The sequence below is a fragment of the Procambarus clarkii genome, chromosome 14, assembly GCF_040958095.1.
Source record: "Procambarus clarkii isolate CNS0578487 chromosome 14, FALCON_Pclarkii_2.0, whole genome shotgun sequence".
Lineage (NCBI taxonomy): Eukaryota > Metazoa > Arthropoda > Malacostraca > Decapoda > Cambaridae > Procambarus > Procambarus clarkii.
In genome coordinates this window covers 12,345,934-12,361,715 of record NC_091163.1, presented here as the reverse complement: position 1 = coordinate 12,361,715, position 15,782 = coordinate 12,345,934, and the positions used below count along the sequence as shown (strand labels likewise).

General features: G+C 44.5%; 1 protein-coding gene across 2 annotated transcripts in view; it reads right to left on the bottom strand.

The window, feature by feature from the left end:
* LOC123771694 (dimethylglycine dehydrogenase, mitochondrial) overlaps positions 1-15,149 on the bottom strand; it is a 39,872-nt gene extending 24,723 nt beyond the window's left edge. Inside the window, exons 1-6 of one of the 2 annotated variants that reach the window (XM_045764346.2) lie at positions 14,920-15,149; positions 5,303-5,393; positions 4,018-4,139; positions 3,371-3,478; positions 3,167-3,263; positions 2,136-2,218 (exon numbers count right to left, since the gene is read on the bottom strand). In XM_045764346.2, coding sequence (XP_045620302.2) covers positions 2,136-2,218; positions 3,167-3,263; positions 3,371-3,478; positions 4,018-4,139; positions 5,303-5,393; positions 14,920-15,032 — 614 coding nt within the window. In that variant the 5' untranslated portion in view covers positions 15,033-15,149. The remainder of the gene's footprint in view (positions 1-2,135; positions 2,219-3,166; positions 3,264-3,370; positions 3,479-4,017; positions 4,140-5,302; positions 5,394-14,919) is intronic. The other variant, XM_045764357.2, reaches the window with a different exon arrangement.
* Between the last annotated feature and the right edge of the window lie 633 nt (positions 15,150-15,782).

Here is a 15,782-nt window from a genome sequence, read left to right as displayed (position 1 = left end):
AAATTATTTAATGCTGTTAACACCCTATTGACTGGTGCCGACATACCAACTCACTCCTTTTATGATAAATGGCTGAGCAACAATGCTTACAATCTCATTAAACTTAACATTCCTTTAAGTGCAATATACCTGTCTCTGATATTCCTCTTTATCTGTACCCCACCATTCAAGTATCATACACACCTGTCACCAAGAAAGGTAATGAGAATCTTGCTCTTCTCAAAGCTGTCACACTCGAAACAATTGCCTCCTCCATCGAGAATTTTAGATCTCACGAGCACTGTGTCTACACCGACGGCTCAGTCCAATCTTCTATTGGACGGACTGCAGCAGCATGTAGGTTTTATAGAAATAATATTTGCACAAAGATTGTCAGTGTTAGGTTAAACAGCCTCCACACAAGCACAACTAGCGGCATTACAACTAGCTACCAGTACATTAAAAATATTGGAGGAGGAATAATATTTTGTGATTCAAAGTCTACTCTTCAAGCAATCGAAAACTTTTCCTGGAAGATCGACAGCAAGAACCTCATACTACCAATTATAAATGATCTAATCGCTGCACAGAGCAAAGGGTCTCGAATCTCCTTAGTATGGATACCATCACACATAAATATAACCCATCATAATGAGAAAGACATTGCGGCCAAATTAGCGTGTAACAAAGATGAAGTTGAATTAGATCTAGGTATCCCCATCTCTACTGTCAAAACTATATTGGTCCAAACACTCAGGTCTGATATGAAAGAAATTACTGACTCCCAACGACCTGAAAGCACTAGTATAAAAAGCAATGATTTGTTCATATCTGAAACCTATATCTATGGGCAGCACAAAACGTACACCAGACTATGCGACACAGTGGTTGCCAGGATCAGGTTGGGTTAGCCACTTGTGGCAGGTGGCTACAGGTGACGGATCTCCCAATCCTGAGCACTCCATATGCAAACTCTGTAAGCAGGAACTGCGGCATGATCTCCCACACTACATCACCGAATGCCCAGTTCTTAGACCTTTCAGACCAGTTGGCATGAGGTACCATGCCAAAAAGCTTTGCAATTACTTTATTCACTCTCGTGTTCTTGAAGATATCCTCATAGTGCACCCAAAATTTGCCAGTGCAGGCTGCTAAACATATGGCCCTGTATGACTAGCCATCCTGCGAGATGGGGAACTTTTAGTATCACAGCTGCCTTATTCACTCTTGTGTTGATGATATCCTCATAACGAACCCAGAGTCTGCCAGTGGAGACTACTGATCACATGCCTCTGTATGACTAACCATCCTGTGTGATGGGGACTTTTAGTATCACTGCTGCCTTATTCACTCTTGTGTTGATGATATCCTCATAACGAACCCAGAGTCTGTCAGTGCAGACTACTTATCACATGCCTCTGTATGACTAACCATCCTGTGTGATGGGGATTTTTTTCATAGATATACTATATTTCATTTAGTATTTAATGATATGATCATCAAAGAAGTTCTCATCTGTTCCGGAAAAGAATCAATTCAGATATATATGTATGATACCTAATGATAATTCTTATCTATGTATGATTCCGAATGATGATCCTAATCCATGTATGATTCCTAATAATAATTCTACTTTACGAATGATTCCTAATTATTATTCTTATCCATGTATAATTCTATAATTCCTAATGACGATTTTGATCCATACATGATTCCTAATGATGATTGTAATCTACATGTGATCCATAATGATGATTCCTATCTGTTTGATGGATAATAACCATTCTGTATATATTGTACCAATAAATAAACTAAACACAACACAGTACCGAGATTATAGCTTCGTCTAACACGATGCCTGGATTCTGGTCCATATTAAAATGGTAACCTGTGGGTGATAGATAGAACAACCACTATCCTACTAGCCGTCTGTCTTGGCTAATATTACTACTAGAAATTGTGCTTACTACCTGTCTATTATGGCTAGTGTTGGTACCAGAGATAGCGCTTACTAGCTCTATATTACATATCGTAGTTGCTCGTATTTGCTCAGCAAAACTAAGAGTCCTAGCGGCTTGGATCCCCACGTGTCTCAGTGAATTCCCTCTCGATCCATGCATACCTGGAGCCAATGGTGACCAGCACTGTAACCATACCTGCGGGCGCCCTTCGCAATAGCTTGTGTGAGGGAGTAGGGGTCCACGTGGCCGTCCCCAGCGGTGTATAGACCCATCAGAATCTGTAATGTGGTCAACGGTACAAAGGAATGTAGTAGCCCTTGAAATTTATGTAGCCCTTGAAAATTATTGAGATTTGTGATATGTATAAATGTTTGTATACTGTAAAGAGCATAAAAAAAATTTGAAAAAGCACCAATGAGTGCGAAGTCAATTGACTTTATACAGAATCTATTATAATTTTGCTCATTACATTTGCTCAACGCCACCAGAGAGTATATGTATAAATATATATATATATATATATATATATATATATATATATATATATATATATATATATATATACATACATACATATATACACATATACATATACATATACATATACATACATGCAACGCTGCCGGTACACACACACACACACCATGGTACAGCAGTTACATAAACCACATATACACATACACTAATATGCTCCACTCTTCAATATTGCTTATAAAATAAACTGTTTTCTAAATAAATACGGTGCACCCCTATATAGTTGAGATACTCTTTTTTTATATTCACTCTGCTTAAAGAATCTGTTATCTCTAGTGCTTTATACGTCCGTGTTGTGGAGGAGATGAGAGACTGCCAGGATCTGATCTTCATCAGTAAGCATCTTATCTAGCGGTGATAACGCCTTCCCCCCAAAGGGGAAGCCACGAATGTCAATGGCTAGCTTAAAGAACATTGCGAGCCAGATTTTGAACCCATTATGTGACTAATCTTTCAGCCACAGCCAGGTGGGGGTCCACCGCGGAAAAGGGGAGGATCATTTGGACCCCATTGCCGCATACAGGGCGGGAATGGGGGTCCATAGCACACGGAATTAACAACCTATGGGATCCACACCCACAGGACAGCTGTTGGATTAACGCTAACAGGACGGGTATGGGAGCCAAGCCCACAGGTATATGTATATAAGTTCCATAAAAAAATAATCAAAATAATCCTTCACTGACACTCACGTTATCAACGTTGGCGATGGGCACTAGCTCCTTGACCTGCTGGGGGGTCAGGAGGCACTGTGGCGCCTCGTGGCATCCATGACGGGACATCTGGTACCTGCGGCAGTTTCACTGACATACAGACAAATAAAATAATCAGAAAATATAAAATCATTAAAATGTTTGGCCACATAAAACCATACGGAGGGTGTGGTGTTCACTCACTTCATCTCGTCGACTCGCGAAGGTGTGGTGGCGAGGCGGATGGAGCCCGGGAGGTGGAGCCCAATTTCCTGGCCGGTCTCTCTGGCCAGCTCAGCGTACATGTTCACACTGAAACACAAACACCTCAACCAGTTTTCACCAAACTTGTTAAACAATTGAAATGTTCTTCAAATCATGTCCGCTGTTTGAAAATAATTATTTTTATTTAAATATAATCTGTAATATTGCCTCCTATCCTCCAAAATTGATAGTATCTCGAGCAACTTTGAGTGGAACGTACAAAAATCGATTGTTGTACCCCCCAAAAAAGTACACACTTTATATACCATTGAAATATTCAGAGTGGATTGCCAAAAAGTGAAATAGGAACGGTTAGCTAAAACGTTCTAGGCCTTAATAAGCAATCTTAGGCCTAAAATCCATATTAGGGCTTATTTAATAAAAATATATATTTGCTATACTAGACCTACGAAATTTCAGGTTTGGTTGTTGCCCTCTTTCTCTAGGCCTATACAAAATTAATAGTGCAAAACATGGTCCTTTTTTGTGTACATTTATATACGTTCCGGCCACAGTGGGTGTAAGTACTGTAATGTTGGATATATTACATAATAACAATGTAGAGTTTAGTTCTGCTCAGAGGTCACCTGTAGTAATGTATTTTCTTGATGTTGACAGCTCCGTGGAAGGTGGTGGTGAGGCCGGCAGCGTGCCAGGTAGAGCCAGCTGTCAACTCTGACTTCTCCAGCAGGACGACTCCCTCCTGGCCCTGTCAAGGGATGGCACAGTTCATTACGTCTTAGTGCTGGTTGTGTGATTCTGTGTACTTCACAAGAGCACTAACCAGTTGAGGGGGGGGGGGGGTGGAGGTGGATTATGGTTGAGGGAGGTAGGGTGTGGGTGGTGGAGGCTGTAGGAAATAATTTCCACATTTAAGGTTAACGGATTTTTAACTATAAATAACTCCAAAATAATAATGGGTGAAGTTGTTTTCCTTTAAGTCTCATTATTAATATAGAATGGTGAAATTAAATAATACTTTATTAATCCATCGAATTGGTGGTATTAGTTCGATTTATAAACAATTAGAATTTAAGAGCCCCCAATTTGTAAATATTATAGTTCTTTCTCTGACTCGGGAGTCAGAGGGAAGGACGGCTCGACGCCATTACTCTTGAAAGACCCTTCGTTGCTCTCTAGTGTCAAAAATCTTAACGTATTCGATGATTTACGCCGTCGATAACTGCTCACCACCGTTCTACAAGTCAATATTTAACGAACCCAACTCCGACCCACACTTAAGAATAAGTGAACCTCCAATTCCTGTTGAATACGCTGTTCTGGCCAGTATATACGTTTTGTGAGAGTTAAAGGAGATGTATGGGTCGGTTGTGAGCATGAAACAAATTAGCATGTGAGTGTCGAGGACTGGAGTTCACTAATTATGAGCCGTGAACTGAATGTGAGTAATGATAAAATCAAAATGTAAATCTAACATTAAGGAAATAGGCAGGTGCTGAGGTCAATTTCTCGTCCCAGAGTACGCCGCCAGCTTGGCGGAGCCTTATTTATGAATCTGTTTGCAGACGAGGAGTCACAATAACATGGCTGAAAAATGTTGACCAAACCACACACTAGAAATTGAAGAGACGACGAAGTTTCGGTCCGTTCTGGACCATTATCAAGTCGATTGTGATAATGGCCAATCGACTTGATAATGGTCCAGGATTGGACCGAAACGTCGTCGTGTCTTCAATTTCTAGTGTGTGGTTTGGTCAACAATCTCGGTTTGATTCAGAATAGTGTATATAACTTTCCCATTTTCTACTGAAACGGCCGTGTATATGGGGGGACTAGGCTAGCGAGGTGTCACACCCTCAAGCGCTCACACACATACACATAATTGTCCACTGAGGGTTATCATGTACTGGCCTGCCTTGCAAGGTGATAAGCAACGCTGGTGCCCGCAATGCCGCCGCCCACCACCACAGTCTCCGCGATGTCCGGACATTCTCCGCTCGCGCTGCAAAGTGGACACTCTTTTAGTTAAACTTTACATGTCTTTACTGGCAATATCAAAGCACTTTGATTTCATGTAGAAAAAAATTACAGAATTATACAAAATGCATGAGTAATAAATGCACATAAGGATAATTTAACAGAGGGTGGAATTATAATGTCGGGTGATAACTAGTTGAATCCTGCGAATTTTGCTGTTTAACACAAACATCATTTACAAACTACCACATTGAACGTATTAAAATACCAAATCTTACCTTTGTAGGTTGGGCTTGGTTATTTCAGGTAGAATCGGTTACTAAGAAATGTTCCCCGACATCGGAAAAGTCAAATTTGCAAAAAAAAGGTCACATACTGACCTTTTCTAGGACACAACCTACAACAGTTAAGTAGCTCCCAGGTACCAATTTACTGCTAGGTGAACAGAAGTGTCAGTGTAAGGAAATATGCCCAAACATATCACCTGCTCGGGTATCGAACCCAGGTCCAATCGGTTGAGATCCGAGTGTGATAACTTCGCTTTATATAAGGTGTATACGAAAGAATACGTATATATATATAGAATACGTATATATATATAGAAAGAATACATATATATATATATATATATATATATATATATATATATATATATATATATATATATATATATATATATATATATATATATATATATGTCGTACCTAGTAGCCAGAACGCACTTCTCAGCCTACTATGCAAGGCCCGATTTGCCTAATAAGCCAAGTTTTCATGAATTAATTATTTTTCGACTACCTAACCTAACCTAACTTTTTCGGCTACCTAACAAAACCTAACCTATGAAGATAGGTTAGGTTAGGTTAGGTAGGGTTGGATAAGTTCGGTCATATATCTACGTTAATTTTAACTCGAATAAAAAAAAAATTTACCTCATACATAGTGAAATGGGTAACTTTATCATTTCATAAGAAAAAAATTAGAGAAAATATATTAATTCAGGAAAACTTGGCTTATTAGGCAAATCGGGCCTTGCATAGTAGGCTGAGAAGTGCGTTCTGGCTACTAGGTACGACATATATATATATATATATATATATATATATATATATATATATATATATATAAACATTTATATTTATAAGTTTTTCAAGTAAGTCCATGTAGCTTAGTACCAACGCTGGGGAGTGCTGGATGCACATATGTTCTCGCCCCTCTCGCTCAAACACCTGCCACACTCCACGTGTGTAAATGTTTCTCTTTTGTAGAGAGCGATAAAATATGGATATTGGTTACGTGGTGGAGGGTTGATGGGGAGGGGAGGGTTGATGGGGAGGGGAGGGTTGATGGGGAGGGGAGGGTTGATGGGGAGGGGAGGGTTTGGTTAGATGGAGCGGGGAGGGAGGGAGGGAGGACAGGGTGAGTCAGAGTTGGGTGTAGATTTGAGTGTAGGTGTGCGTAGAGGGTGTAAATGGGGGTTAGTATAGAGGCTTGTAGGGGTGTGTATAGTGGGATGTGTGTGTCGGTTAGGGTGTATGTAGTGTGAGTGAATAGTGTGTTTATTTACTCTTTGTATCTGCAGAATCGAGCTATTAGTTCTTGGACCCCGCCTTTCTAACCAACTTATTTTATCTTTGTTATGTCTACTACATATATTTCTCTCTAACACACACACACACACACACACACACACACACACACACACACACACACACACACACACACACACACACACACACACACACACACACACACACACACATACACACACACACAAGGGGCCTCGTAGCCTGGTGGATAGCGCGCAGGACTCGTAATTCTGTGGCGCGGGTTCGATTCCCGCACGAGGCAGAAACAAATGGGCAAAGTTTCTTTCACCCTAAGTGCCCCTGTTACCTAGCAGTAAATAGGTACCTGGGAGTTAGTCAGCTGTCACGGGCTGCTTCCTGGGATGTGTGTGTGTGTGTGTGGTGTGGAAAAAAAAAAGTAGTTAGTAAACAGTTGATTGACAGTTGAGAGGCGGGCCGAAAGAACAAAGTTCAACCCCCGCAAAACACAACTAGTAAACACACACCTAGGAAGCAGCCTGTAGCAACTGTCTAACTCCCAGGTACCTATTTGCTGCTAGGTGAGTATCAGGGTGAAAGAAACTCTGCCCATTTGTTTCCGCCTCCGCCGGGGATCGAACCCGGGCCACTGGGAATACTTCCCTAGAGTGCTGTCCACTCAGCCGCGAGGACCCCTAGAGAAATTATTGAAAGCTTAAAAGAGTGGTTATAATATCAATTAATATATAATTCTATTTTTTTTTTTTAGATTAATTTCAACATGCATAAGTTTTTTTCAGTGAATGCGGTAGAGGAGGATGTGTTGGGTGTATGGGGGGACTGGACCAGATCATCCAAGTGCAGGCGGGTATCGGGAGGTTGAGTCCAACCCCGTGGCCACCCGTGTACAACCGGTACAACCGGTATATACTGGCTGCCCGAGCCTTCACAACACTGGTTTGTTTGTCGTGATACATGTAAGATGTAAACATCTTATCTCTGAGACCCCGCTGAGCTCATTCACCTCTACGTCAGAGCTAATTAAACATTATCAACCCCACACCTCTCATTGGAAGAAAACCTGATTACTTCTTATTTCAGTTTAATTAGTTTATTGTGGATTCCATACTCATGCTTCCGGCAACGCCGAAATGCCTATACAGCTACACAGTGGGTTAAAGATCGTGGCCCAAAAGATTCTTATGTTAAGCCATCTGGGTTGTTGATCGTAGTTTTAATTTTTGCCCCGAGGGGCGAGTTTATGGGCAGCGCCACTCATCCTGTGAGGTAGACACCGCCATAGCAGCATGTACACACACCCCAAATAGGAAGAAAACCCGCTGGGTTGTTCATCCTGTCACATGTATCCAGACACAGCTGGGACCTGTTTAACTGTCTCAAGTGAACAGCTTATCAAGCAAGAAGATTAACATTCGTCAACCCTTAAAAAATTACGTTATCTTGTGGGTGTTAAAGGGGAAATCTTTTGAGAACAGCATTTATATTTGACAGACAGTATTTTCCTAACTCAAACAATGTGGGGGGTCTACTATGTTACACACATTTATAATGTCTCTCAGATGTTCACGTTCACTCAGGTAGTGTTCAAGGCGGTGTCCGTCGCTCTCACCACAAATTCTGCAACTCCGCTGCACAGCTGCTGTTTCCATCCCGAATCGCCATGGATATTTGTATCCAAGATGAATTCTTACTATTGTTGATTCCCTCCTGCGGCTACCTCCTCTTCGACCATAATAATTAGGATTTGCCAGCTGCAACCACATTGTACCAGCGTACAGATTCACTGGTTTGTGCTTTAGTCCTCCTTTCCTCAGTTATCTTGTCACGGTGATGTTGCCTGATAATACGGTCAGCCTGTTTCAGGTTTTGTTATGGCCTTTAGACTTGCAATAGGACGGGAAATAAATTCAGTGGAAGGCATAAAATCGCTTCGTGACGATCTAATAGGCTTTTACAATGGTCGAAAAATCGTCAGATGCAATGTAGTGCTCACAAAAAAAAAAAAATAAAAAATACATATACGGTTCTAAGGCTGAGGCTCACAAATGTACGGTTCTAAGGCTGAGGCTCACATATATACGGTTCTAAGGCTGAGGCTCACAAATGTACGGTTCTAAGGCTGAGGCTCACATATATACGGTTCTAAGGCTGAGGCTCACAAATGTACGGTTCTAAGGTTGAGGCTCACATATATACGGTTCTAAGGCTGAGGCTCACACATGTACGGTTCTAAGGCTGAGGCTCACATATATACGGTTCTAAGGCTGAGGCTCACACATGTACGGTTCTAAGGCTGAGGCTCACATATATACGGTTCTAAGGCTGAGGCTCACAAATGTACGGTTCTAAGGTTGAGGCTCACACATGTACGGTTCTAAGGCTGAGGCTCACAAATGTACGGTTCTAAGGTTGAGGCTCACACATGTACGGTTCTAAGGCTGAGGCTCACATATATACGGTTCTAAGGCTGAGGCTCACATATATACGGTTCTAAGGCTGAGGCTCACATATATACGATTCTAAGGCTGAGGCTCACATATATACGGTTCTAAGGCTGAGGCTCACATATATACGATTCTAAGGCTGAGGCTCACAAATATACGATTCTAAGGCTGAGGCTCACATATATACGGTTCTAAGGCTGAGGCTCACAAATGTACGGTTCTAAGGTTGAGGCTCACAAATGTACGGTTCTAAGGTTGAGGCTCACAAATATACGATTCTAAGGCTGAGGCTCACAAATATACGATTCTAAGGCTGAGGCTCACATATATACGGTTCTAAGGCTGAGGCTCACAAATGTACGGTTCTAAGGCTGAGGCTCACAAATGTACGGTTCTAAGGTTGAGGCTCACAAATGTACGGTTCTAAGGCTGAGGCTCACAAATGTACGGTTCTAAGGCTGAGGCTCACAAATGTACGGTTCTAAGGCTGAGGCTCACAAATGTACGGTTCTAAGGCTGAGGCTCACAAATGTACGGTTCTAAGGCTGAGGCTCACAAATGTACGGTTCTAAGGCAAAGGCATTCATCCTCAGCACTTATTTACATTACCTAGATGTAATATTCAATTTAATTTAACATTCCCTAGAAAGACAGAGTGTACACATGGATCAATTGGTATAACAAAGGAGATATTAATGTGCTAAATCTATCAACAGAAAACAGAGCATGCAACACTCGGCATAAGCTAAGTAAGTTTAGTTTCAAGAAAGACCTGGGTAAATACTGGTTTGGAAATAGGGGTTGTAGATTTATGTACAAATTACACAATGGACGTGGCATCGCTGGATTGTTTCTAGAGAAGATTAGCCATGAGTTTGGGTGGATATGAATAGGCGCTGCTTCGTGTGGGCCAATAGGTTTTAGGTAGCTCCCTAATTCTCATGTTTGGTCAGATTTGCTTTAGCAGATAATGATAACTTCCACAGAGGTGTTGCTAGAAGGTAGAGGTTTTGGGGGGCGTAGGGAGGTTTTGGGGTGTTGCTGGGAGGCTGAGGTTCTGGGGGGGGGGGCGTAGGGTAGCAGTGGTATTGCTAAGAGGTAGAAGTCCTGGGGACGTAGGGTACATGGCTGGGGTGTCGTCCGGACCTTATAGGAAGGAGGAGTGAGCTTTGCTAAGCAACACAGCGGCCACACTTCCCGAATACACTCTCAAGGTCACCAGCTTATTCAGTCTTAAATTCCTCCCACCCAACACACTCCCTAGCTGCTGCCTCACGCTTGCCTTGCTGTACACAACGTCTAGTTTAGCTTAGTTCATTTATCATGAACCCCATACCCGTCTTGTGGGCGGTAGTGGACACGGTTACAGAGGCACATAATGGGCTCAGGGACTGAACCCCACGATTCATTTAGCTAAGCAAGTTTTAATCTTGATGAGCTAGTTACAACATTCAGTATGAGTCGTCACATCATCAAGGGTTCGAGATCGACCACAAGTACAGTTTCTAAATTAAGTAACTGACATGTCTCGCGGCGGGTTTCACCAAGAAATAATCAATAATCGTGTTTAAACAAGAAAACAAAATGTTTTGCCTCGCTGCAACACTGCCTGTAAAGTACTGTCAATTTGGCCTCAACACAAATGTAACTTGCTTAGATTAAAGATGACATTAGAAATATGTGAAGAATAATAAACCCCATATTATTTGAGTTAGGAAAATACTAATTTGTGAAATATAAATACTGCTCTTGAAACATTGCCCCATTTTGCACCCGCAAGATAAAGTAAGTACTTAAGGGTTGACAAATATTAATCTTCTTGTTTGATAAGCTGTTCACTTGAGACAGTTAAGCAAGTCCCAGCTGTGTCTGGGTACAAGTGACAGGATGAACAACCCAGCGGGTTTTCTTCCTATTAGGGAGTGTTGTACATGACCGGTATGACCACTCACAGGATGAGTGGCGCTGCCCAATAAACTCGCCTCTCCGGGCAAAATTTAAATTAAAGACGACTGGGGCCCAGTTCCTGAACACATTACACAACACTAAAGCCTCTTCTGCCTAAAATATAGAACTGCAGTCATGATGAACTATGTCACTGAGGAATAAATATTTAAATATATTAATAGTTAAATAATGACAAATAAATTAAATCACCTCTGTACTTTCTCTTATCACTTATAACACATAATTCCCCTTCATGAATTGGCTAGTTGAGTACCATCTTTATTATTGTTATTAAGACATTCTCATCCTGTGAGAATATGTTGTGTTCTTCATGAGTGGAATTTGGCATATCTCTAATTTTGATTGACGTTTTCTTTATATTTTTCACAACAACATTTATGCCCCTTAAACATGGAAACACGCATAAAGAGAACAAGTAAAATAAGAACAAAGTTGTCTCACCAAATTTCAGACGCAGTCACGAACCAGCAGAAATTAACCACCTCACGAACCAGCAGAAATTAACCACCTCACGAACCAGCAGAAATTAACCACCTCACGAACCAGCAGAAGTTAACCACCTCACGAACCAGCAGAAATTAACCACCTCACGAACCAGCAGAAATTAACCACCTCACGAACCAGCAGTAATTAACCACCATCAACTGATAATGCTCCTGTGAGAACATGCAAATTAGGTAACCACCTACACGGACCTAGGACCTCGAGCAGATGTTGATAGTCTGCTCTAAAGCTTTTGATAAGGTACCACACGAAAGACAGGCGCAGATACTGCAGGCATATGGAATAAATGGCAAAATACTAGAATGAGTAAAACAAAGGTTAAAAAAAAGAGCAAAGGTTGGTCCAAATTTTGAAGAAAACCTGACTGGAAACAATATTGTGAGTGGATTCCCTGTAAGGTTCCATCTTAGGCTCAGTCATTACTCAAATATATATCCATGATGGAGGAGAAAACCACGACCAACAGCGTCAAATTTTCAGATGGCGTAAAGATCTAAAGTAAAGTGGAAAGTGAAAAATTGAGGCTTTGCAAAACGATCTACACAAACTGAACTTATAGCCATAAACCCAACCACTTGCACTGGACGGTAGAGCGACCTTCATGCAGGTTGGCGTTCATGCCCCTACCAGGGGGGGTAGAAATAGCCTAAACTACTCTATCCCTTTGAGATGTATTTCTTGCTTATCTCAATAAACATACTTGAACTTGAACATGCCCCTACCGTCCAAGTGGTTGGGCACCATTCCTTCCCCTGTTCCATCCCAAATCCTTATCCTGACCCCCTTCCTAGTGCTATACAGTCTTAATGGCTCGGTGCGTTCTCCTGATAAATCCGCTTATAGCCAGACAATGCTTTTCATTATTAAAAAAAAAATACCCTCGGGTAAATTCACCCTACTTGTCTGATAACATGAGACAAAGATAAGCTTATCTCCTTCACCACGGCGGTTATGTGAAGACTCAAGAAATATATTAGTATCTGGATATAACCGCTCTCACTGGATGGATCTGGCTGTAACTAGCTCCTAACGACCCTTCAGTTGCGTTTTCTTGTTAAAAGCATCGTACTTAATTACTTTGATACTTGAAAAACCTTCAAACATCTTATTCTAATTAACTTTAATTAGGCTAGAAGCACGATGGAATTTATGGAAAATATATAGGTAACAGATGTTGTCTACCCCCCCTCCCCCCCCCCCACCCCCCCCCCCCCCCACACCAGCCGTCGGGCGGCTATTGGCTGTCGTCTAGACGGGACAGGTGGCCACGTGTTGGGGTGGGACAGGTGGCCACGTGTTGGGGTGGGACAGGTGGCCACGTGTTGGGGTGGGACAGGTGGCCACGTGTTTGGGTGGGACAGGTGGCCACGTGTTTGGGTGGGACAGGTGGCCACGTGTTGGGGTGGGACAGGTGGCCACGTGTTTGGGTGGGACAGGTGGCCACGTGTTTGGGTGGGACAGGTGGCCACGTGTTTGGGTGGGACAGGTGGCCACGTGTTGGGTGGGACAGGTGGCCACGTGTTGGGGTGGGACAGGTGGCCACGTGTTGGGTGGGACAGGTGGCCACGTGTTGGGGTGGGACAGGTGGCCACGTGTTTGGGTGGGACAGGTGGCCACGTGTTGGGGTGGGACAGGTGGCCACGTGTTGGGGTGGGACAGGTGGCCACGTGTTGGGTGGGACAGGTGGCCACGTGTTGGGGTGGGACAGGTGGCCACGTGTTGGGGTGGGACAGGTGGCCACGTGTTGGGGTGGGACAGGTGGCCACGTGTTGGGTGGGACAGGTGGCCACGTGTTGGGGTGGGACAGGTGGCCACGTGTTGGGGTGGGACAGGTGGCCACGTGTTGGGGTGGGACAGGTGGCCACGTGTTGGGGTGGGACAGGTGGCCACGTGTTTGGGTGGGACAGGTGGCCACGTGTTTGGGTGGGACAGGTGGCCACGTGTTGGGGTGGGACAGGTGGCCACGTGTTTGGGTGGGACAGGTGGCCACGTGTTTGGGTGGGACAGGTGGCCACGTGTTTGGGTGGGACAGGTGGCCACGTGTTGGGTGGGACAGGTGGCCACGTGTTGGGGTGGGACAGGTGGCCACGTGTTGGGTGGGACAGGTGGCCACGTGTTGGGGTGGGACAGGTGGCCACGTGTTTGGGTGGGACAGGTGGCCACGTGTTGGGGTGGGACAGGTGGCCACGTGTTGGGGTGGGACAGGTGGCCACGTGTTGGGTGGGACAGGTGGCCACGTGTTGGGGTGGGACAGGTGGCCACGTTTTGGGGTGGGACAGGTGGCCACGTGTTGGGGTGGGACAGGTGGCCACGTGTTGGGTGGGACAGGTGGCCACGTGTTGGGGTGGGACAGGTGGCCACGTGTTGGGGTGGGACAGGTGGCCACGTGTTGGGGTGGGACAGGTGGCCACGTGTTGGGGTGGGACAGGTGGCCACGTGTTGGGGTGGGACAGGTGGCCACGTGTTGGGGTGGGACAGGTGGCCACGTGTTGGGGTGGGACAGGTGGCCACGTGTTGGGGTGGGACAGGTGGCCAAATAAACTGTCACTACCACAATAAAATACAGATCTTAACACTTACAGAGTGACGTTGAAACAGTGACATTGACACACTTACAGTGACGTTGACACACTTACAGTGACGTTGACACACTTACAAAGTGACGTTGACACATAGTGACGTTAAAACACAGTGACGTTGACACACAGTGACGTTAAAACACAGTGACGTTGGCACACAGTGACGTTAAAACAGTGACGTTGACCCACTTACAAAGTGACGTTGACACATAGTGACGTTAAAACACAGTGACGTTGGCACACAGTGACGTTAAAACACAGTGACGTTGGCACACAGTGACGTTGGCACACTTACAGTGACGTTGACACACTTACAGTGACGTTGACACACTTACAAAATGACGTTGACACATAGTGACGTTAAAACACAGTGACGTTGGCACACAGTGACGTTAAAACACAGTGACGTTAAAACACAGTGACGTTGGCACACAGTGACGTTGACACACTTACAGAGTGACGTTGACACACAGTGACGTTGACACACTTACAGAGTGACGTTGAAGCATTTACGAGTCGTGGAGAGCCTCTGGGCACAGATGCTAGGTCTGGGAGCGTGACGCAGCCCGGGGACACCTTGCAGGCGCCTCGTCACCACACTCATCGTCGTCGCCACTCAGAGAGTAAACGAGAAAAGCAAATTACACAGCTCGGAGGTGAAAATAGAGTGCTGGCGTGGAAGCGAGTTGCTCTAGCAGGGGGCGGGGCCGGCCACCAACAAGGGGCGGGGCCGGCCACCAGCATGCCTCAGGCGCGATAACTACTGCCACACAATACCGAGTTTATTTATACAGCTTACTGTTGGTTAAGAATGACTTGTATAAATTTATACACCCCCTCCTGCGAGTGGTAGTGGACCCCATGCCCCTCCTGTGAGTGGTAGTGGTCCCTATGCCCCCTCCTGCGAGTGGTAGTGGTCCCTATGCCCCCTCCTGCGAGTGGTAGTGGACCCTATGCCCCTCCTGTGAGTGGTAGTGGACCCCATGCCCCTCCTGTGAGTGGTAGTGGTCCCTATGCCCCCTCCTGCGAGTGGTAGTGGTCCCTATGCCCCCTCCTGCAAGTGGTAGTGGACCCCATACCCCTCCTGTGAGTGGTAGTGGACCATATACCCATCCTGTAAATGGTAGTCGGCCCCATACCCTTCCTGTGAGTGGTAGTGGACCCCATACCTCTCCTGTGAGGGATAGTGGACCCCATACCCCTCATGTGAGTGGTAGTGAACCCCATACCCCTCATGTGAGTGGTAGTGAACCCCATACCCCCTCCTGTGAATGGTAGTGGACCCCATGCCCCTCAAGTGAGTGGTAGTGGACCCCTGCTGTCATTGACATCAATGTGCTTTCCTGCCACTGAG